General features: G+C 43.8%; 1 protein-coding gene across 4 annotated transcripts in view; it reads left to right on the forward strand.

Moving 5' to 3' along the window:
- GRID1 (glutamate ionotropic receptor delta type subunit 1) overlaps nt 1–24,849 on the forward strand; it is a 686,590-nt gene that overhangs the window by 640,687 nt on the left and 21,054 nt on the right. For all 4 annotated transcript variants that reach the window (XM_057530323.1, XM_057530324.1, XM_057530325.1 and 1 more), the window contains one exon: nt 19,517–19,683. In XM_057530323.1, coding sequence (XP_057386306.1) covers nt 19,517–19,683 — 167 coding nt within the window. The remainder of the gene's footprint in view (nt 1–19,516; nt 19,684–24,849) is intronic.

Consider the following 24,849-nt stretch of genomic DNA (forward strand, 5'->3'; position numbering starts at 1 on the left):
CAGTGCGGATTGCAGTACAAGGTTGACATTGGGTAGATGTCAGCAAAATGCCTTAGCACCTACTATATATTAGGAAAAGAACATAATAAAAATATAAAGACAAATAACAGTTAGTCTTTTTATGAGGCATAGTTGACAAACAATAAAATGCACTTATATTAAATGTTTATTTCATGGGTTTAGACTGTTATGTACAACTGCGTAATCACCACCCAAAAGAAGATAGAGTCATCCCTCAGTATCTGAGGGGGATTGGTTCCAGGACACTGCAGATACCAAAATCCATGGATGCTCAAATTCCTTATATAAAATGGTGGAGTATTTGCATATAACCTATAAGCATCCTTCTGTGTACTTTAAATAATCATCAATCATTATAAAATTACTTACAATATCTGATACAATGTAAGTGCTATGCAAATAGTTGTAAATACAATGTAAATGCCAGCAAATCAGTGCCAGCATGCACGCAACAAATTCAGGTTTTTCTGTTTGGAATTTTCTGGAATTGTTTTTTATATTTTTCATCCACAGTTGGTTGAATTCTCAGTGCAGAACCCACAGATACAGAGGGCCAACTGTGTAGAACATTTCCATCACCTTGAAAAGTTTTCTCATGTCACTTTCTAGAAACGTCTCTCCCTAACCTCAGAAGCAACCACTTATGAATTTCTGGTACCACAGATTAAATTTACTGTTCTTGGAATTCATATAAATTGAATAATATAAAATATGTATATTTGTGTTTAGTTTCTTTCACCCAACAAATATCTATGAGATTTAACCATGAAGTTGTAGATATCAGTACTGAGTTCTTTCTTCTTTTATTTTCCTTTGAGTAGTATTCCATTATATTAACAAACCTTAATTTGTTTATCCATTCTCCAGTTGACATACATTTCACTTGTTGCCGATTTAGAGCTATTATGAATAAGGCAGTATGATCATTTTTGTACAAAATTTTGTGGGTATATGTTTCCATTTCTCTTTGCTAAATACGATAGACTGAATTTTCTGGGTCATAGGGCAGATGTATGCTTACCTCTGTAAAAAACCGCCTGACCACCTCCAGTGTGATTATTCTATTTTACAATCCCACTAGTGATATCCTACTTATGTGCTTGTAAGTTCCAGTTGCTGGACATCCTAACCAACATTTAGTGTTGTCAGCCTTTGGGACAGTAAACAATTAAGTGGCTGTGAGGTTATCTCATTGTTTTAATTTGCATTCCTTTGGTGGCTAATAATGCCCAGCACTTTAATGTGCTTATTCGGCATCCATGTTGCTTCCTTGGAGAGGGGTGTGCTCAAGTCCTTTTTTAATTTTTACTGGGTACTTCATCTTTTCATTGTTGATTTAGATGAGTTTTTTAAAATATATTCTGGATATAAGTCCTTGATCAAATATAAGTACTCCAGATATAATTCCCAGTCTGTAATTTGCCCATTCATTTTCTTAATGATGTCTTTTGGAGAGTAGAAAATTTTAATTTTGATAAAGCCCCATATATCAATTTTTCTTTTCTTTTGCAGTTAATAATTCTTGTGTCCTAAGAAAGTTTTGCCTACCTCAAAGTTCCAAGTTTTCTTCTAGAAGTTTTACATTTATGTCTACATTGCATTCTCAAATTAGTTTTTGTATATGGAATAAAGAAGTAGTCCAGATTCACTTTTTTTTCCCCATGTGTCTATCCAGTTGACCTAGCACCATTTATTTAAAAGACTTGTATTTAGTTAACAAATGACTAGGTGCTTTGATTGAAAATCAACTGGACATATATGTGTTGGTCTGTTTCTGGATTCTCTATTCCATTCCATTGATCTATATATCTATTCTTATGCCAATAAAAAAAGTCTTGATCACTACAGCTTTATAATAATTCCTTAAATCACGTAGCGCTTTCAACTTTGTTCTTCTCTTACAAGATTATTTGGTCAATTCTAGAACTTTTGTACTTCCGTTTAAATTTTATAATCATCTTGTCAATTTCCTCAAGAAAGCTTGAGATTTTGATAGCTATTATATTGAATCTATAGATCATTTGGGGGAAAACTGATATCTTTACACTATTGAGTTTTTTAATACATGAACATAGTTTTTCCTTTTAAAACATCAACTTTTGATATTATTGATTTTCTCGATTGTTGTTATATCTTATTGATTTCAGTTTTTTTGTTATTTTTATCTTACTTCTATTTACTTTGGTTTCAATTTGCTCTTACCTCTTCTCGCTTCGTAATGTTGAAACTTAGATCATTGATTTTACTCCTGTTTTCTTTCCTAATATAAGTATTTAAAGCTATACATTTCCCTCTAAGTACTGTTTTAGCTGAATTCCATGAATTTTTATATGTTGTGCTTTCATTATCATCAGCTCAAAATATAAAGCATCAGACTCAGTCTTTTTCTTCAGGTATCCCTATTGAGTTCTGGAGGACAACAAATGGCTGTGATTTAGTGTGGAAAAGGGTATGAGAACAGAAATTGGGGATTTATTCTGCTTAGTGAGGTCGAGGAAAGCTTCCTAAGGTAGTCCTGTCATGTACCTACATTTTACAATCTAAATGCCTCAATTCCTTTTCAGCTTTGAAGATACAAATGTGAGAATGTGAGAGAAAACTGACAAGCAGGAAATAAAATACACAGAAAAATAAGGGAAACCAGAGAGGCAAAAAAGACAGTGGAATGCTATGTGAACAAAACTTCATTTTTATTTCTACTAAATGTATAGTTTCCTTGTAGGAGAATGACAGCAGTGGTATTTTCCCTGTTTAACAATTGCTGTCTACAGAATCCCTTCTCTGGGTCTCAGGCTGAGTTCCGGCTGTCTTGACCCTATAATATACCTGAGCCTTCTTCACATGCTTTAAATCTGTGGTCCAACCCAACTCCAAGGGCACTCAGATTAAATAGCCCCCAATCCATGACAACGTTTAAAATAAGAGGTTTTCAGAGGAAGTCTTAGGTTATACATTTATAATTTAAATGTGTATGTCATTTAAATAAATATATGTCACCATTTTTAAAAGTTTAGACTATTTCTAAAAATAAGCAGAAAAGAACCAGTTAAACATATTTTTTTCACCACCTAAATAAGGCTCTAGGAATTCTTATGGGTATTTCTGGGGAGTCTTTTTTGAATCTCTGCAAATGTTTTACATAATTATGATGTTAGAGAAAATATGTTTTATCCTGTACTTTTTTAACACTGTTGTAAAACTTTAAAAATCATTTTAGTGGCTACTTAATATTTATCAAATAGGTGTAAAATTAAACATTTTCTTCTTGATTGTCATTTGGGTCAATTCCAATTTTTCACAAATACAAATAACATTATAATGAACATCTTCGTGCCTCAGGGTTTTTCAGTTGCTATATTTATTTCTTCAGGTCAAATTCTCAAAAGTAGAAATATGGTGTCAGAAGAGGATATAAACATTTAAAGCTCTCAACAAAATATTCCTGAGTATTGCCAAAAGCAGGGCTTTGAATAAATTACATTCTATCTTTGGGATCAAAAGAATACTCAGGCTTCAGTGTTGTTTTTTGTTTTTGTTTTTGTTTTCTCATTAAATCCTTGTGGATTTATCTTTAGTAGGAAAAGCCTTTTAATGAATTGGTATTTTTCTACTTTTCTCAAATCCTTTATAGTGATTTTTTAAAATTTCTTTCTCTTTCTCTTTATATAGGTACATATGAATTCTAACTTTATTTTGCTTTATTATTCCGGGGACTGAAGTGGAGAAGAAATCTCTTTCTTTTCAACTCACTTTTTCCTTGGCCTACATTAGGCAAAATTCATGAATTTTGGCAGTTTGAGGAAACTGAATAAGATCATGGTTAGACACCTACCTTTGTTTAATAATAAAATGGATGCACCTAAAAACCCCTTCCTCAAATGTGTATTTATGCAATGATTTGATGTTTGAAATATATGGGTTTTTTATTCATTCGTCAACTCATTTACTAGTGGTGAGCTCAGTTAATATGTAAGAGTGGGCTTGATACTTTCCTGATAAAATTGAGTTAGACTTGCTGTAAGGTCAAAGTGAAGATGAAGGCTGGTTTGGGACAGTATGTTATTTCAAAAATAAAAGATTTGTGTTACTTTGCCCAGAGTTTTCCTTCCTTCCTTTGGGGCCTTGCATCAATGTTTGGACAATCAGGAGGTTAATTTAATCGCAATGGCTACTGTTAGAGAGCCCTCGGATGGATCAGGGGTGGGGATAAGTTTCTCCCGTGCATTAATTAGCTCAGCTGTGCTTCTAGACAACTCGTTTATTAATTAGGAAACTAGAGTTTAAGGAGGGCAAGGGACTTGCTGAAAATCAAGCTTGAGTCAATATCGGACCCAGGGTTTGAACTCAGTACTTTTCTCACTCCAGCGCCTGTGTCATTACCTGGTGACACTGTGCAAAAATGGAAGAGATGCATGATCAAAATGAAGCCTCAGCTCCTGCTGCCACTTACCTAGTGTTTTCATCACAGGAAACCTGAGCAGTTCCTTCCCCTCTCCTCACCTTTATACACCTGGGTACGAGCTGCTTGGAAAGCCTTCCTTTTCTTTGTTGGCCAGGCTGATTCTTGATTATCTCTCCAGCCTCAGCAGAAGCGTTCACTCTTCCTGACCCCCTGCTGGAGCTTCTCGTTTCTCAGGGCAGGACCAGGGGCTCCCTTAACACCCTATGCAGCCCAGAGTGCAGATTCATCAGATGTCACCCCCATCCTCAGTGCCCTGCTCTGTCACATCCTGACTAGACTCTGAGCCTCCATAGGGTTGGGCCTGTCTCTTATTCATTTGTTTGTCCCCAGGGCCTAGAGCAGAGGTAAGCACAGGGCAATGAACATGGACATCCGAAACCTTTTATCCTTTCAAAAATCAAACAAAATAAATGTTCAGTGAGTAAGAAATGAGAGTATTCAGAAATGCATCCATGTGCATCTTTCTTCAAGAAGAATGAGCAGGATTGCTGGAATCTAGTTGCAGAGGGGGCAAGAAGGGATGAGGAAGGGTGGGGAGGGCAGGGGGCTTAGTCAGTCTCCTGGAGCAGGTTTCCATGCAGTTGACTACGTTGGCCCCTTCATAATGCCCTACAGCTTAACTTTGTTTGACGATGATTGGTTTGGGATAATACAGTGCTAAGGTCAAGGAAAGCCCTCACTGTGCCTCCCTTATTAAATTACTTTGCTTTGGGTTTTGAGCATTGCCAAGCAAATCTTATTATGAATTCTTCAATTACTTTCTTTTGTGATTTTTATAATTTGGTAGGGTAAGCTTTGGAATCAAACCAATATCAGTGCCATCATGCTAACTTAATTTTCAAACTCCTCATTAGAAGTGTGGGAGGACATTCACTTCCCTTAAATCTGATTTTATTCTTCAGATTTCTTCTGCCCCATAATTTGCTTTTTACCCAAGTCTGATACACTTCACCTTAGTGCTGTCTATAATTGTGGGCTGATTCCATTCTGTTTGTTCCACTGAGTATTATGGCTTTGGGTTTTATGATTTAAGTTTTTGTATTTTGAACTGAATTGTTTTGTTCTTTGATTACATTAAAATCAAGAAGCAGTAGCTGGTGAGAACAATTTTGATTTATTGTGTCAGTCAGATCATTGGCAGTTTTTGTTTAGCTTATTTTTATTTCCATTTTGTTGGTATAATGTTGTTTGTCCAGGAACAAGCAGGGAGAAAGAGGGGAAGGAAAATAACATTTATTAAGAAATTATTATGCGTGCTATCGTGTTCATACACTTTATCTTTACCATTGAGGGCATTTTGTGATATTTCCATTTTGAAAATAAGGAACGTAAAACTCAGAGTGGTTAAACAATTTGCCTGAAGATTATCACACTCTTTCTACCATCCATGTGTTTATTATTATTACTATCACCATCATCATTGTCATCATCAATAAGGAAATATTTGTGACTGACAAGGGATTAAGATCCAAAATATACAAACAGCTCATACAACTCAATATTTAAAAAACAAACAACCCAATCAAAAAATGGGCAGAAGATCTAAATAGACATTTTTCCAAAGAAGACATGCAGATGGCCAGTAGGCACATGAAAAGATGCTTAACATTGCTAATTATTAGAGAAATGCTAATCAAAACAACGAGATATCACCTCACCGCTGTCAAAATGGCCATCATCAAAAAGTCTACAAGTGTGGGCTTCCCTGGTGGCGCAGTGGTTGAGAATCTGCCTGCTAATGCAGGAGACACGGGTTCGAGCCCTGGTCTGGGAAGATCCCACATGCCACGGAGCAGCTGGGCCCGTGAGCCACAGCTGCTGAGCCTGCGCGTCTGGAGCCTGTGCCCCGCAACGGGAGGGGCCGCGATAGTGAAAGGCCCGCGCACCGCGATGAAGAGCGGTCCCCGCACCGCGATGAAGAGTGGCCCCCACTTGCCGCAACTAGAGAAAGCCCTCGCACGAACCGAAGACCCAGCACAGTCAAAAATAAATAATAAATAAAAAAAAAAAAAAAAAAAAAAAAAGTCTACAAGTGAGAAATATTGAAGAGGATGAAGAGAAAAAGGAACCCTTGAACACTGTTGGTGGGAATGTAAATTGGTGCAGTCACTATGGAAAACAGTATGCATGTTTCTTAAAAACTAAAATTAGCACTACCATATGATCCAGAAATTTCACCCCTAAGTATATACCCAGAAAAAATGAAACTCTAAGTTGAAAAGATGCATGCACCCCAGTGTTCATAGCAGCAGTATTACACTAGTCAAGACATGGAATCAACCTGAGTGCCCATCAAGAGATGACTGTTTAAGATGATGTGAGATATATATATATATCTATATAATGGAATATTACTCAGCTATAAAAAAAGAATGAAATATTGCCACTTGTAACAACATGGAGGGACCTAGAGAATATTACGCTTAGTGAAATAAGTTAGAGACAAGTACTGTATGATATCACTTATATGTGGTATGTAAAAAACAATACAAATGAATGGATATACAAAACAGAGCCACAGACATAAACAAGCATATGGTTGCCAAAGGGGAGAGGGAGTCAGGGAGGGACAAATTAAGAGTATGGGATTAACAGATACAAACTACTATACATAAAATACATAAGCAGCAAGGATTTACTGTATAGCACAGGGAATTATACCCAATATCTTGTAGTAACCTATAATGGAATATAATCTTCAAAAACCAAACAAAAAACCAAGTCACTATGCTGTACACCCGAAACTAACACGATATTGCAAATCAACTATACCTCAATTTTAAAAACAACAACAAAAAAACCTATTTGGGTATAAGTAGTTGTTTCCACTGGGATGGGAACCTCTAGTAAAGAGTCCCTTTCCTCTCCAACATAGAGGTATTAAGATTGGCTTTGAACCCTACATTTAAAAATTTTACCGTGTGTGTGTGTTTTACACACAACACACAAACAGGTGGACAAAGGCAGAGAAACAGAGAGAGAGAGATGAGAGGTGGATTAACTCAAATCAGGAAGAGTAATAAGAACAGTAAGAGCTCAGAAAACCATGCCTCCTAAGGGTCAGATAAAGGAAACAGGAATGGCGAGGAGCCTGGTAAAGAAAATGCTCAGCAGTGAAATTTGGTATTTCTAACACTTTAAGAATCTTCACATTGAAAGGTTTTGAACCTATCCATGCAGCTCGGATCTCAGACCTCAGCTGGTTATGTCGGGAAGTGATGAGCAGGCATCACTACACTTTCTAGTGAGTGTCCAGCATCCCTGGACCATGAGGTGGGCTTCTACCTGGGCCGTGACCCTGCAGGCCCCTCTAGTGGCGCATCTTGCAGATTCTTTGACTTTACAGAGCTGCACATCCTGACAGGTAGAGCCCAGAGCTCGTTCTGTGAGGGATGGGAGTCCATCTGGATCTTTTTGGTCAGGACATGACCTCTTGTGTGGCTCCTCAAAGAGTGAAAGGCTATTGTGAGAGCTCTCTCTCTCTCTCTCAAGGCTGACATTTTAGCAAAGGCCATAAAGGAATCCTTAGCTACAAAGGGGATTAGAAAATGAGGCTCTTCAACATAAGCCCCACAGGGATGGTCTCTGCACACATTAAGGGACAGTCTTTAATATGAATCGTGATCACATGCAACTTTACTGCTTCTTTCTCCTTCCTGCATAGTCCAGGTTGCCAGGTTCCAACAACCCTTTATGGCTACAGAAACACTGAGAGGATCTGGCTGCAGATGGCAAAGCTACGCTGGCCTCAGGGTGTAGTTTCATGAGTCTCACTTGAACATTGTCTCAATGGAGTCAAGTGCTCAGTTAAGGCCACGTAGTGTAGTGACTAAAGGGTGGGATTTGAGTTAACAAGAATTGGGTTTGAGAAACAGACTCACAGACTTAGAGAATGAACTTATGGTTACCAGGGAGGGGGGGCAGGGACAAGGGGGAGGGATAGTTAGGGAGTTTGGGATTGACATGCTATATTTAAAATGGATAACCAAGAAGGACCTACTGTATAGCACAGAGAACTCTGCTCAATATTATGTAACAACCTAAATGGGAAAAGAATTTGAAAAAAAAATAGATACATGTACATGTATAACTGAATCACTTTGCTGTACACCTGCAACTAACACAACATTGTTAATCAACTATACTCCAATATAAAAAAGTTAAAAAAAAAAAGAATTGGGTTTGATTCTTGTACCCATCTTGTGCCAGAGGTGACATCTTGGGCAAGGCTGATTCACTTCGTTGTGCAACAGAAACTAACACAGCATTGTGAAGCAATTATACTCTGATAAAGATGTATTAAAAAAAAAAACTTACTCCTAAACAAAGTTATCTCATCTGAAAAATAGGAGTAGTAATACTGGGTCTTCTCAGATTTATTGTAAAGAGTAGAGGTGATGTGAATGGATGAGTGCAGTGCCTTGTAGAGTGTGTTTTAACACAGTCGTTCTCCAGGGGTGGTCTTTGGACCAGTAGCATCAACATCATCCAGGAACCTGTTAGAAATGAAACTTGTGGGCCCTACTTTAGACCTAATGAGTCAGAAGCTGGAGGAGGGGAGTTGGGGAGAGGTTAATCATTTGTATTTGAACATGCCCTCCAGGGGTTTCTCACTCTCTCTCAAGTTTGAGAACGTATGCTTGAATGAATAGTGCTTATTGGTATGATTGTTGCTTTAATAGTATCAGTATTTGATTTATTCCTGAATCTTAGGAAGTGACTCTTAGCCAGAGACCAAAGGTAACCATTGATACTATCCATGAAATCAGGCTCTGGAGGAGAGCACAGGATGGAAAAGGGTGGAAGGCAGACTTGGAGGGGCAAACAGGACATAGCCAGCCCAGCTTGCTTTGATTCAAGTTCTCAGGCTTCTCAGATTCTAGTGTTCAGCCCTTCAGTTCTACAGTCATCACTTTATACATATTTATTCAGCACCAACTGTATGCCAGACATCAGGCTAGGGCGGTGAAAAGGACACGCATGGGGCTCACATCCTTCCGTGTGTGTGCGGGCGTGTGTGTGTGTGTGTGTGTGTGCACGCGCATGTGCACGCGTGCTGGGAGTATCTGCGAAGCCCTATCCCTGTGCTTCTTCATGGAATGTTTGACCACATGGATGCCTGTCCTCTGTGATTCCTGGGTTCATGTATTCTTAGGTTGTTTCCCTTTCCTACATGGGTATTTCTCATTCTGTATTCTTGTCTCTTCCTAATCTATCTTGTATCTAAGCAAACCAAATTACCCTTTTTTTAGATCATTCTTAATCTTTCCCATGGAATAACTCAGATTAGATTGTTGTTTATCATGGTCTTTGGACAGTTTAAACTTTTGACAAATCATTAAAAATCAATGTGTCCCTTTGCCCAGCTGAGAAGGTTGTTTATGGCCCCTAGTTTTGCTGACGGTATACAGTTTCAGACTTTTGAGGAAGGAGCCATTGATTCTTCCAAATTAGGGCCTTTCTTTTTTCCATTGTACCAAACCAGCTTCTTCTCCCTTGGAGATGTGAGAAAGCTTCTCCCACTGAGACAGTACTTGGTTCACTAAATAAGATTCTTTCTCCCCAGAGTGCCAGAGGCCCTAAAAGGAAAAGCAGCTATGAAGCCTCCATAAGGTCAGGTGCTGGAGGCAGACATCATTAGCAAAGCTTGTCCAGAATCTGGCAGTGTGATGACAGCCAGCTGCTCAGGGAGCTCTGTGTGGCTCTTCGGGGCTACTGATGTTGAACTTTTAATGTGGGAGAAGGAAAGGCCATTTGCAGTCAAGGAGACCTGGGGAGACATTCAAGCTCTGCCGAAATAGCTGCTTCTGGGGTCTTGGGCAAAGTCCTTTTTGCGTCTCCATTTCCTTGGAAAATGCACACAGTTTGTACTGTGGAAGTTCAGCCTGAACTTTCTAATAGGAGAATGGATGGGAAAGCACCAAGTAGAGTGACTTTCAGGAAGAAGATGTAAAGTGTGACTTTCCTTTAATGTTTGTTTTCAGTAGCCCTGGTCTCAACCCTGTGCTATTCCCTCCTCCATTTGCTGCCCCGACTCAAGATCCTAGAGCCGTAATACTCTTTTCCTTCCTAAACCTACTCTGAAGAGAAGATCAGAAATTCATTGACAGAGAGGTCTCTATCATTGAATCCCAACTTTAGCACACATCAGGGGCACCTGGAGAGATTATTAAGACAGATTGTTGGGCTCCACTCCCAGGGTCTTCTTTTCACTGGGTCTGGAATAGAGCCTGAGAATTTGTATTTCTCCAGTGATGCTGAGGCTGCTGGTCTAGGGAACATTCTTTGAGAACAACTGGTCTATATTATAAACTTGGAGGATGTTAAAGCTGGAGAAGATCTTAAGAACTATCTGGGCTCATCTTCCATTTTTACTAATCAGTAGTGAGTCAGAAACTGGGCCAAGACTGTGACCCCGTCTAACAGACTTTCTAAATTACCAGGCTGGATGACTGAGGACAATTTCAAGTGTTATTTTCCCCAAGGCAACTGCATTTCAATTAGGATCTGAACTTAAAGCCGTAAGGATGATGCCGGTGATGATTATCATGACCATAAGGATAGTGTCTTATTGTTTGAGTTCCTTCAATGCATCAGACACTTTCTGTGTTGTCTCTTCCTGGGATAAGCCTAAGCGGTGGGAGGGGCTCGCTACTCCTGTCTTCTAGAAGAGGTTACTCAGGCTCAGAGGGTTCAGGTGGCTGGCTAAGGACACTAGGGGAAGACCTGGTCTCCCCGTCTCCAGGCCCTTGCTCTCACCCACATACCATGCCATACTTTCTATGAAATGAAGTTGAAGATTCTGTAAAGAAAATTAAGGAATCAAAGAGAAGGTAATGGCGTTGGTGGCCTGAAAAATGACTTGCCACTCTATACCACTTGCTCTGCTTCTCACTACTGACTCTGTTCCTCTAGGACACAGGAGTACCAGGATAGGGCAGGTAATCATTTGCAGAAATAGTTTTGCAGACCTGCTGCCTGGCCTTCAGGAACTGTTCTCTGCTGCTGTAGCCTTGGGATGTCTCTATCATCTCTGTCCTCTTGCCCAGGTAACGGGCCTCCCTGGGACCAACCACCATGACAAAACTTCAGGGCTCAGGCCTGTGCTCGTGGCCATACACACACACACACACACACACACACACACACAAATGACATCCCCCTACCAGATGTTCTTGCCACCCCTTTAGTTGGGTTATCTCATTGTCAGCTCCATCTTGTTCACTCTGGTCTGAAGCCAGGAGCCAAATTGATTTTGTACCCTGTGGACGCTTCAGGAAAGCAGCTGTTGCACTACCCGTGGGAGAGCCCAGCTGCCGTCCCCCCTCCCACTGAGCCCACCTGGCTTTGCTTGCTTGTGCTGGTCCAGGGGCTGATCCAGGTGAAGGGTCATTCTCTTTCGCTCCTCGCTTGGCAGGTTTCCTTACAGCCTCCTGAGGAGGGCATGTGAACACTTCCGAGGGTCCCATTGATTGTCTGCCTTATATTTTCACATCATTTTGGAGGCCTCTTTCTACTGTTCTGAGGGACCGAAGAGATGTAGGCTCCTTCTTTCCAGCTGAAGGTCTCCTTTTCCTGAACCTCATGTGGTCTCCAGGTGCTTCGTACCTGAGTTCACCTCTCTTCTGCTTCCCTGGGGGCTGTGGTGCTCACACTCACACACACACACTTCCACACATGCATACATTCATGCACACACATCCTCATGGGCACACATGTACACACACTCACACACACGCCCCACACACACAGAGCATGTTGCTGACTTGGTCAAGGTGGAGGAATGGTTGGCAGGAGGGGAGTGGGTGGGAGGAAAGATGTTTCAATGACAGCTGAGGTATTGATCTTCTGAATCGAGCTGGGGAATGCCAGACAGAGAAGAAGGAACTTGCGTTGGGTCCTCACTGTGTGCCAGGCACAGTGCATTGTGTCCTGTAATTTCATCCTCAAGCCCCAAGTCTATATAGGTTCATTTCAAGCCCCAAGTCTATAGGTTCACCAGAGAGCTGGAATGTGGCCGTGTGTCTGTCTTCGTTCAGAATCCTGCTCTTTTCTCTACACTGTGCTCTGTGAAGGAGGCTGAATCACTAAAACTACCCTCTTGGGCAGCTGCAGTCACAGAAGAAATGCTTGCTGAGTTGCAGAAAACATGGGGGCACAGGAGACTGAAAGAAGCCAGCAGAAGTCACCCATGATGGCATCACCCAAAGATAATATTTGGTACTTGGTTTTGATTCTTCATAAAGTTCTTGCATAATAATTTTGAAAAGATATCACAATGTAAGTACTCTCTTGTAACAGGTTCTTTTTCACTAAACAATAAAATACTGGTTATCATTTATTTAGTGCTCACCACATGCCAGGCAAAACCCTAAGCATGTTACATTTACTGAGGGATTTAATCGTCATCAGAACTCTCTGAAGTATGGACCATTTTACATCCAGGGGAACTGAGGTTCAGAGATGTTAAGCATCTTGTCAGCACTCACACAGCCAGCAAGCAGTGGAGTTGGGATTCGTATCTATACGGTTGGAGTCCAGAACCCAGGCTGGCTCTTCTTCATCATGGACAGTTGTTTCCCTTAGCAGGGAATGCTCTTTTAAAACACCATAGTAGCAGTAACATAATATTCCATCATCTAACACATCATTTACCTAGCTGATTCTCAATTGTCGAGCATTTAGATGGTTTCCAATTCTTGCTAGTTTAAACAATATTGCCCTGAGAATCTTTGTACAAACATCTTCTCTGAAAGGGAATAATTCCTTAGAATGAATCCCTAAGGGTAGGATTGCTACATATGCACATTTTAAAAGCATTTGATTCTCCCCACCAAATTGCCATTCCAGAAATATCATGCCAGCACACACTCCTACCAGCAGACTGTAAAATTGTCCTTTTCTCCATAGATAGTCTGGGTCTTGCTGTTGCATCTTTTGATTTGGCGTAGTGCATAATAAAGTATCACTGTAGCCAGGATTCAGGATACCTGTGGCGATGTGTGGCCATTTCGTGAACATGAGCGTAGGAGCTAAGATTTGGGATGCTGAGCTCTGCTTTGTTGGGGTGAAGGGTGGATGCAAGGAGAGACAATGAGCGTGTCCCTGGATGGTTAATGCCCATGAGGCTGCATCAGGTTTCCAAGGTGTCCCTGATACCCTAACATCCCCATCCACAGACAGCGCAGGCCCCTGTGTCCTCCCTCTCCCCGCATTTCAGCTATTCCACAAACCACCTCTGTAAAGCTGGAGGAGGACAGTCACTGGAGCCAAAGAAACCTGTGCTCTTCCCCCTGCCATGGTTGGACTCATGAAGGGAGGGCTGGGGAAACTGCTATGGTGCCCTCACCCTCTGAGCACTTCCCAGGGGAATGCTGTTGGTGATAGAACCCATGGGAATGGCAATGACTGTCTTTCTCCAGATTGACCTGGCTCTACTACTCACCATCTGGGTTTATTTGACAAGTCACTTCATTTTTCTGAGTCTCAGTTTCTTCATCTGTAAAATGGGATTAATGTTCAGCCCCTCAGAATTATACAATGGATAGAAAAGGAATCATGTATCTGACAACCCGGCATCCAGCAGGTATTTCACAACTACCCTGTACCTGGCAATGCAGACACCTGATTTCCTTTAGCACTTCTTTTCTGATAGTATTTGTGTTTGATGTTTGTAGTACCTGCATTCTTGTTTGGGGGGATAGCGTGGTTGCTTGTCCCTTTCCAAAAGCAGTTAGGATGGAGTAGAAGAGCATTACGAAGTTCTTGCCTCCAAGGCTGTTGTCTTGGAAAGTTTGTGCTCCAAGTGAGTTCTGGGAAGGGTCATATCAGTGGTGCAATGAAGGGCAATGCAATCTCATTTTATTACCAGTGTGGAGCAACGGCGATGAGCCATCCAATATCCCGGCTCACTTGTGACTCTGTTTATGGTGCCCAGCCTTCCTCCAGCAAAGTAGGCTGATCATGTTCCCCCAGATGTTAGGGAGGATACTGTAAGCACTAGGGTCAGACAGCCCCGTGGTCTCAATCCCTTTCCATTTGTAGCAGTGTACCAGCATGTGGGTGGACTTGGGAGGAAGTGGACTTCAGGGATGGGCTTGGATTCTGTTTGCTAAGATGCTTCCTGGGAGACAAACTAGGAGTGGTCTGTCTACCTGCTGCTGTCCTGGCATCCTGGGATGCCAACTGGACATTTTCTTTGACATTTTATGCAGTGTCAAAGCTGTTCTTTCCTTCTTTCCCCAGAGTCCTCACGTCTCTTCTTTTATGTGTGAAACAAATGCATTTTCTTTTCTTTTTTTTTTTTAAGGAAAAGGAGAGAGTGAAATGAAGCCACATGTTTAGATGCAGGCCAGGGATGTAAGGGAGACTTTCCCAGGTGTTTGAGTAGTGTCAGGGAGCCAGTGCCCTGGGAAACCAGAGAGCTCTGACAGACCTTTGTGCTCTGTTGATGGGCAAAGGCGCCTTTAGGAGCCAAGAGCACACAGGGCAATGGAGATTGAATCTGGTACAGAGGTCGGATCTGGTACCTATGTAGTGTGTGATAGCATAGATTGTGTAACAAGATTAAAGAAAATATTTTAATCAACTTGTCCTAAGAATCATCACTAATCCCACTCCATTATGTAATATTCCTGTTCAGCTTTTGGCGTATTACATTTCACATGTATACAGAACAGTAATAATAGTGTATCCATCCCATTGTTTTCAACTAATTTACATATATAATATGTATATATTTCTATGTGTGTGTATATATATATAATATGTATATATACATTTCTGTGTTTCTGCATAGTCTTTATAATTACTATCAGTTGCATAAAACCATATCGTATTAATGAACCATAATTTATTAAATTATTTCCCTAAATTAAATATTTAAACTGTCCCATGCTTACTTTATAGTCAACATTAGATTTAAAATGCCTGTCATGTCATTAAGATACATAGATACGTTTGGTTTACTTTTTAGGTTAAATTCTTAATTTGCTAGGCAAAGGATATGAGCATTTTTAGATGTTCATGTTATGGATGCTGCATTACTTTCCGAAGTGTTGTGTCATTCTGTGATGCCTATGCCCACAAAGGATCACGCCTACTTTGTCACAGCCTCACTAACACTGGATATGATCAATTAAAAACAAACTGTGGAAGTAGGAAATTATATTCCTAGGCTATGTTAACTGTCAAACCTCCACTGTCTTAGATGAGCTAAAAAATGCCTTCATAGCTGCTGGAAGGATCTTGGGCTGGAATCCCAGGACCCCAGAGCCAGCTCTGAAGGGCTCACTGGGTCACTGTGCCCACCTTCTGCATAGAGCCAAAGGCTCGGGGAAGGCTTGGCTGAATCTACCAGCCTTGTCTCCAGCCTGACTTTCCAACAGCCACATTCCAAGGCATTGATGCATAGTAAGTCAATGATTAGAAGTTAGGAATACATTTAATATCATAAATGGACCAGCCCGATCAAGGTACTTCAACTCATTAAAGAGGTGAAATCCAGTATTTGTTCTTGTTTTGTTTTAATGCAGAACACAAATCTATGGTACCACTTTTCATCTTTCAGACTTTATGAAATAAATGTCAATAATCTGTTTGTAAACAGCTCACTGCCTATTGCTCCTGATCTCACATAACATCCTCCTTAACTCCCCTCAGCCCCCTGGGAAGTAGGGAAAGGACAGGACTGGGAGACGTAAGAAAGGATGAGTTGGTATGAACAGTGGCAAAATAGCCACTCTAGAGCTCTGTTGTGCCACTTAGCCAAAGCATTCGCAGGTTCCTGCAGGAAGGTGTCTGGTTCACCCTTCTTTCTCTGTGAGGAGCAGCTGATGGCACACGGTTGAGAAGAGGCTAGATTCCTGCCAATAGTCTGTCTTCCCAAGAGACTGGATAAAAATCCTCAGCAAAAAGAAGTAGTTAATATAAATAGGAAATGACAGATGTCCCAAAGTGTGCGAGATCTCTGGCATAGAGTTGAGGGGGTGGAGGGTAGAGGGAGAGGCGTAGAAATGCCTTCTCAATGGAAGTAGAGACGAGGCAAGAGGCTGAGCTACAGAGGAAGGAGCTGAGCCAAGAGCAGAATGGGAGAGATGCTCAGACTCAAGAAAGGCAGAGGATGAGCCTATGACAGGAGGGGAGAGAAAGAGAGGAAATTCTTGGATCTCTTGGAGGCAGATTTTTGATGTATCTGGCATCTCCCACATATGGAGAAGCCAGAACTTTTGGATAAGCAGCATAGAATAAGAAGGTGGACACAAAATTATTAGGGGCTGCATGGAAAATTGGTTCTGATCCTATGAGGAAGAGTTATAACTGTGGGGAGGTTATGGGGCGTTCATTCTGCCTGGAGCAAGAAGAGGGTCTATATAGAGGGGGTATAGCCATGGTGGATGGCATGTTTGGGCTTCTGATACTGGCATCCAAAGTGTTCCTGAGAATATGGTCCTACCTAAGAAGCTTTCTGTCTCATACAGGGGCTGCGACATACCAGGAAGATTGGGGAGACATCTGTAAGGTCCAGGAAGTTGTGCTGGAAACTGATGAACTTGGGAAGCCCAGGGAAGGTTTTGGTGGTGCATTTTACTCAGCATGAGGCTAAGAGAAGAGGACCCAGGAAGCCGTGGGATGCTGAGGAAGTGAGGAAGGGATGTTGGGGATGGGGAGTATTTTATAAGGCTAGAGCTCCATTGCAGTTGCAGTTTCTGAGTTAGCCCACATATAAGAGGTGGCATATCAGCCAGCCTCTCCAGGTCTTCCCTGTTCTGGCATCGTCAGGTAGACAGGGACCAGCCACATGCTTCTTGAAGCAGACATAAGAGCTATGGTAGTAAATGTAGTCCCTGTTTACAAATAGGGAGATGAGTGTCTGGGGTCATTCAGCAACTCAAGAAGGAGAACTTCTCTTTTCCTGACTGCCTTCCTGGTTAGCAGGGATTTGCAGCTGAGACATTGCCAGCATGCCTTCCATATGTTTTCTGCCTTCTCAGCTTAGGCAGCGGGACTATAAATGCAGCTTCCTTCATGGATCTGTGCTCACCTGTCACTTAGCCCAAACTGGGGCCACAGATGCCTGTGGCTTGACGGATCCAAGTGCCCCATTAAAATGGCCATGCCAGGCTTTTGTCAGAGCTGGTTTCCACTCGAGGTGGGCCAGCTTATTTCTTTCTCCTTCTTGGAACATCACTTGAAACGTAGAAATGAACTTGATCTTAATTCTTTCTTCAACATGACATGCCCTTTTGAAATTGTGCAAATAACAATGTCTGATTGTCATGTTGAATTGCAAGCACGGGTATGAAATGCTCCAGAGTCGGACAGAAGCCAAATATTAGGTCACAAGTCAACACTTTGCTGAGAAACTCGGTTACTAAGAGGTGGAAAATTTATATCTTTTCATGAGAAAACGTGTTTGCCAGCAGGAAAAAATTTCAAAGACTGTTATCTTCCCTTGTGGAGGGAGAGAGATGAGTGTAATTTTGCAACCTGGGTCAACGCCCTTTAGGGACTCCTGAAATTGACTTGGCCAAGGAAAGAGGCTCTGAGGTAATATTTGGATTGTTCCCTGAGGTGAATGTCAATGGGTGGTATGGTCTATGTCATTTCTTACAAGGTCGTCGGGTAAAATTGTGTGAATGGCTAGGAGCAGTCTATTCCTGGCAGGGGGAGGCCGTGCTCTACCCACAAATCCTTCAGATGGAAAACTCCTGATGAGAAAATAAGCCAGCTTGGCCCGTGGGCATCTAGGGTCCCAAAAGAAGCAATATCGTGATGAGCTTCATCTAAGCAGCTATGGCATTCTCCAGAGATTCTCAGTGGACACAAAGACAACTGAATAAAGGCAGGAAAAGGGAATAACAGCCCTGCTGACAGTGCCACAAAGCTTGTAGCTTGCCAGCTTGGCCTGTTGTTACCTGTGATGTTTCAGCCCTGCCACTGCCCCAGACTGGGGTCCTCCAGCGTCTAGTGTGAGCTGTGGTAGGAGAGAAGAAAGCATGAGGTGTCTGTATGTTCACTAGAGAATTAAAACCAGGCTCTTGGCTGCATTAAGAACATCATGCTCTATTTTAAGCTGGCCGAGTGACAATGTCTAGTTTGCATCTTCCAAAAATCAAAGCAGCTCACATTACTTCTGAGTGCCTAAACTCCAGGCCAAGTCAGGATTATGGCGCAGGATAGAACTGAATGTCTGCTATGGATGGGTGTGATGGAGTGGGACTTCAGCTGTGGCCACAGGCAAATTCTGATGGAATAATTTGCAACCATTGCATGGATATAGAAACACTGACACCAGAAACCTCCTCCATGTAGATGCATGTGCGTGTGTTTGTGCACATGTATGCACATATATGTGTGTGCATATAAATGTGTGTGTGCTTATGTATGTGCATGTGTGTTTGTGCACACTCTTGTGTGGGCAGTGAAAGGGAAGTGGCAGAATCCTGGCTTGGCACCATAACAGTCAGGACCCTGTCCTTAATGGCTTCTTCCCCAGGCATAGCAAGTTCACGACTTAGATATTAAGTCTCAGCCACTCAGGGGCACTGATCCTAGGGCCGTCTCCCATGTTCGCCTTAAGCAGGGCTCAGTCAAGCTGTAAGTAGAAATATTAAATGGATACTATTATGCCTCCCCCTAAATCTCCGATCAGAAAATCTCAATTCCCTGGGGTCAGACTTTCTGCACTCTCCAAGGTGAGCTCACTACTCTGAGAAACAGGTCCATGCCACTGTGACCAGGAGGCTGGCTCAGAGGCCACGTACAGCTCATCTTGCCCACCTCTCTGTGAGATGCGCAGCTCTGGGGCCTCCTAGATGCAGCCTCACGTCCTTCTATGTCTAACCACAGTGAGCGGCATCAACCAGGGTGGAATCTGCAGACCAGAAAATAGGAGAGTTTGCTGTGCCGGCTGGTTGGGCAGGAGGACCATTGAGAAGGGTCCCTCAAATCCCACCACTGAGAGGCCTCCCTGCTCGAAAATAATACGGGAGGCCAGGTCTGCCTGACTTCATGGTGATTTTGGTGTTTCAGGCAAAGAAGGGGAACTACGCCTTTCTGTGGGATGTGGCCGTGGTGGAGTACGCAGCCCTGACAGATGACGACTGCTCCGTGACTGTCACTGGCAACAGCGTTAGCAGCAAGGGCTATGGGATCGCCCTGCAGCACGGCAGCCCCTACAGGGACCTCTTCTCTCAGAGGTAGGCTCGGTCAGTGAGAACACGCTGGCAGCCCCCGTGCTCTAGTTGGGGTTTAACCAGCCTTCAGGAGATGAGAGCCAACACAAATTTGTTTATTCATCACGTTTTCCTCAGTGCCGACTATGTACCAATACATGCTGCTCTCCACCCCTGTCCCCAACTAGTCCTGTGCCAGGTCCTGGAAGAAAAAAGAGGAAGTATGTGTAACCTTCCCATGAAGCTGCATGGTCTCAGTGGGAGCTGTGATGTGAGTAGGCGATGTCAGCACAGGGCAGTCAGTGAGACAGAGAGGATATTCTGGGGGTGGAGGAGGACAAAGAAGGGCATCTGACCAGACCCAGAAGACCAGGGAGGACTTCCCAGAGAAGGTGACACCTGAGGCCTGAAGGTAGAGTAGGAGTTAGCCAGACGGGCCTAGTAATTTAAAATTAAATGAAAGATTAACTGGATCTGGCAAGGGCCCAATAATAACTTCTTAAGATAAATGCAGGGTGGGAAGAGTCAGTATGGAGACGTGAAAAACTGGGGCCAGAGAAGCAGATTGACTCCATATTCACCTGCACAGGGGCTGAGGGAGCAGATGCTACCCACTGGGGCAGGACAAGGACCTGGCCCTCACTGCCCACCTCCTCCCCATCCTTTCCGGATCAGCTCCTAGTAATTAATACTAGCGATGGGGCATGTTGGGGGAGAGTGGGGGGAAACACTGTGTAGACAGGAGTGTTTTGGCCTAAGCAAAGGCACGTGGACCCTGTCCACCAGAAATTAATATGTGTGTCTAGTTTGCATTGGCCTCTTAAGCTTCCCAGATGATTTTCTGGTGCAAGTCCATCCTTTGAACTTGATCTTCTCTGGACTCCTGGGCATGATTGAGTTTCCAAGTGCTCAGTCTGGACACCTGGTCGGCCTCCTTGAGGAAGATAATCTCTCATCATCCCACCCCCATTTCTCGCTTCCCCACAGGAACTTACCTTAGTCCTTGACCAGGTTACCTGGCCTCACAGAGAGGATGGAGGTGAACAGCATGGGTGAGCTCAGTGGCCTTTTCCCAGCAGCCAGCCTGCTAACAGGGGCTCTTATCCCCAAGGATGTCTAAGCCCACCACTCATACATGTCTGTGGGGTGACATCCTGGTGGGTGAAGGAGCAGAACTAGAGCTCTGCCTTGGTCCACCAAAATCCAAACTGTGGCGGAAGTGTCCCGGTGAAAAGGCCGGCATGGCGCTGAGGCTTAGAGGCAGCGCCCTGTTATCTGATGAACACATGCTTTCCAGCACTGAGGAGCGTCCACTTGGAGGGGTGAGAATTATTAAAGATCATTCATTTCACATCCTGAAGCTCAGAGAGGGTAATGTGTGCTGAGGGCAGCTCAGCCAGCTACTGGCGGAGTTGGGAGGAGAAGGCAGGTCCCCTGAGCCCCAGTGCTGTGCCCATGTTGCTGTCGGATCTCTGAGCCCTACTGCGTCCCTCCTCCCACCTCCCAGATGTTGACTGGGCTCTTCTGATCAAGAGCACCTGAGCCTAAACCCCATCAGGGAGAGGCCTAGGAGGAGGGCCTGCAACCCATTCATTCAGTGGCTTGTTTGCAGAACTGGGAAAAGGGGTAGAACTAATTAAGTTCAATGAGGCTTTGGGGTTTTCTGTAGAACTTAATCAAGTATACATTCCATGCCTCCCTTTGCTGCCTGGAGCAGAGAGGGATGACACAAGAGAAGGAGGAGTAGTGATTTATCAATTGCTCGGATTAAAGGCATGAAGAAGGGATGGCTTCTCTCCAGGGTATATAAGACAGTGGTGTTCTTGAAGTTTACCCTACTTGTTTTTCTGAGACAGGATGCTCAGGGCATTCCCCAGGCCATCAGCCTGTGAGCACCTCTCTGAAACAGACGGTAAGGGAGCTTGTGGGACGAACGCAGCAGCAGCAGCACCACCAAGACAGCTAATGTGCCCCAACACAGTGCTCACAGAAGCACAGCGTCCCCAGTGTGGAAAGCTTAGGGTCCCTGTGCACTCAAACCGCTCAGAGATCCCCTGAAAGTCTGCTGAACACACTGGAGAGAGGAGAGAGCCTGGTTCTTGGCTGGATCTTGCAACGAACATGAATGAATGTGGCTAGTCCAGTTTCTGTGTTATTCTGGCAGGAAGTGATTAATTACCCTTTGCTTTCATCAGAAGGCCACATGCTCTAGGACTGTAAGTAAATGTCCCCAGTAGGCTCTGCTGGCCTCCTGAAGTATTGTCACTGGTCTCTATGTTTTAGCCTTTCCTGGGCTGGAAGCATCCCCCCACCTCCCCTACCTGGACACATGGGTACCTACTTGGGGGGAACACTCAAGGATTCAGGTTTCCAACTTTCTGCTGCCAACGGTTCTTTAAGAGGCTCCATTATATGATGCATGCAGAACTGTGGGCTGCCCTTAACTGGGTCATGCCTGAGAGGAGGAAGGGGGCAGGTCCAGGAAGCAATGCCCCATGCCATTGACAGAAAGAGAATCCTGTGTAAATAGCAGATCCCAGTCTTATCTGGAACTGCTGTAGCCTTCCTTCCCTGAGTCCCAGGGACTCAAAAGTTATTTCCTTGAATACAGATATGTTCCCTTGTTTTGGCAGAGGACTGGGTCTTTAGGCTACAACTTATGTGTGTGTGTGGGACTGTGGTTGAGTGCCATAGCCCTTTTATGGACCATGGCGTGCAGAGTAGTCATTCAGCAAATGTTTAGCAACTTAATAGCCATTTATAGAGCACCTACTATGTCGCAGCCTCCACAACTATTGACTAAAGGAAAGCACCTGCAATTATATCTGTCTGCAAAATAGGACACCTGGCTTCAGGAAGTGGCTATTATCGCTCTGGCTTACTCATAGGCAGGAGTAGAGATTATTATGGTGTGCATTAGCTTAGCCTCATTCCAGGAGTCATTTTGTGGCCGTGACTTGTTTTATCTTTCCTCTGTTGCTTACATATTTAAATTTTCTTTTGGATTGGCTTGTTTGTTTTTATTTTATTCTATGTTTTCCTATAAATTGCCTCACATTCTTCCTGGAATAATATTGGGCATAAAAATGCATACAATTATAAGGAGCAGGAAGAAGGGAAGCGTCAGCAAAATGAAGCCTCCTGCAGTTAATGAGCGGAAGAGTGGGCATCCGGCCCTCTGGCCCCGCTCTTGTTGGAGTCTCACCATCCCCTAGGCTGGAGCTGACCCTCAGAGAGGAGGCTGACTGCGCTTAGCAGCTTGGTGTTCTGGAGAGAGCGTGGCCTCCCGGGTCAGCGTGACCCAGCTCTGAAGAGCAGCTATGCCACTTGCTAATTGCAACTGGTGGCAAGCCATCTAGATTCTGAGCCTCAGGTCTTCCATCTGTAGACATAAGAACTACTTTGCAGGCTATTGTGAGGAATAAAACAGTGTAAAACGATCAGTCCCTGCTGTGTCCTCAATAAAAGGCAGCTTGTGTCCATATTGGATGGGTAGGGCTGCTGGTCAATATGACGCCAGAGTGTGGTGACACACCGACCAGCTTTAAGGAGCTCTTCTTGCTTGCTAGCTCGTGAGCTGAGTGGTCCCACGTGTTCCCGCTTTTCATTTGCTTGTGATAATTCTGTGAGGTAGGTGCTTTCGTTACCGACCTGGGTCCTTGGACTCCTGAATCAATAGAAATTGATAAGAGGCCAGACAAGGAATTCAGGCAAGGCTTCACTGGGACTCGTGCTACAGCAGGAGGGAGCAAAAACAAGACAAAGGTCCCTTGCTCACTCCCCAAGGGTGGGGAGGGGGGCAAGCTTGTACCTTAAATGGGGTAAGGGTGGGGGCGGATGGGTGGGTCTGGCTGGAGGGCTGGCTTAGGTGGTCTGCCCACCTCCTTGGTGGTGCTGTGTGCAGGGATCGTGTGCAGTACCCAGCTTTTGCTCCCTGAAACTTAGAAGCAGTAGTTCGTTTGTGGCCCTTTTGTATCTTACTCTTCATAATTGCCCCGACTGCACATGCATGCAGTTATTTTCAGTCCGTTACAGTTTCTCTGTGTTCTGTTGCTCCAGCAGACATTTGTCCAGGTACAAGTGCAAGCACTCCGCCAAAGGGTCCCAGGTCCCAGCCTTTCTCACTTTGGTTATGATCTCAGATTTTAGTGATACAAAAGCTAAAGTTGAGAGGTTTCCTAACATGGCTAGTGTGATGGCAGAGTCTGGGTTTGACTGGTGTCCATCAGAGCAGAATCTGTGGCAATAGATAAAAAGCTCTGCTGCTTCTCCATGGTGAGCCAGTAGCCCAACCACGAGTCCTCTTGAATGCCCTGAGGTCCTGCATACCTAGCCCTGGGGTTCCTGTAACTGCCAGTAGAGACTTACGTAACGGCCACTCAGCATGAGCCAGTGGACGTACAGACATGCAGCTTCCCTAACACGTCCAGAGCCACTTGGAGGTGGTGGGACCCTGCAGCTGCCCAGTTAATCACGGCATGTGCCACAGAAGAGGCCTGTGGCATACCAAGTGCGACCCCAAATGCCTGTGTAAATCATGCCTTTATCTCAGTGACCAAGCTGAATTCTAAGTCTTTTGTGCTGACTTGTGCCCTGGCCACTTAGCCGACATTATCTCATTATCTCACCACAGCCATTTTAGTTCAGGTTAGTTTTCATGATTCAGTTCATACATTCGTACATTATCGATGCAACAAATATCCATTGATGGCTCAAGTTGTGCTGGCCATTGTGCTTGCTCAGGGGAAGCCATGGAGATCCAAAGGATCTACTCAGCTAGCGGTAATCATGGGTCAGTCTTGCAATGATGAGGAAGCCAAGCTTAGCAGGGGCGAGTCACTTGTCCGAGGACACCCAGCGGGGATTGGTGCAGATTCTTTGCACAGAGCCAGGCTGTACCCAGCCAGCGAGACGCCATGCTACGCTGGCCCCTAGATGCTGGCAGGGCAGGGCACCCCCTCTGGGCTCTCTCCCTCCCTCTCCGCAGTCACAGCCCATGATTGTTACTGAGCTCAGCTTCAGCCTGTGGTCACAGCTGGCCTGCAATGCAGGTCCAGGGCAGAGTCTGCTCAAGTGGCCAGTTGGCCTTGAGCTTCTCCTGACCATCAAGAACCACTGCTCTTGAACTGTGCATACCCAGAGGGCTCAGAGAGGCCACCGTGGGTATTGTCAACTGAACAGATGACCATG

This window comes from Balaenoptera acutorostrata, chromosome 16, assembly GCF_949987535.1.
Source record: "Balaenoptera acutorostrata chromosome 16, mBalAcu1.1, whole genome shotgun sequence".
In the NCBI taxonomy this organism is placed as follows: Eukaryota; Metazoa; Chordata; class Mammalia; order Artiodactyla; family Balaenopteridae; genus Balaenoptera; species Balaenoptera acutorostrata.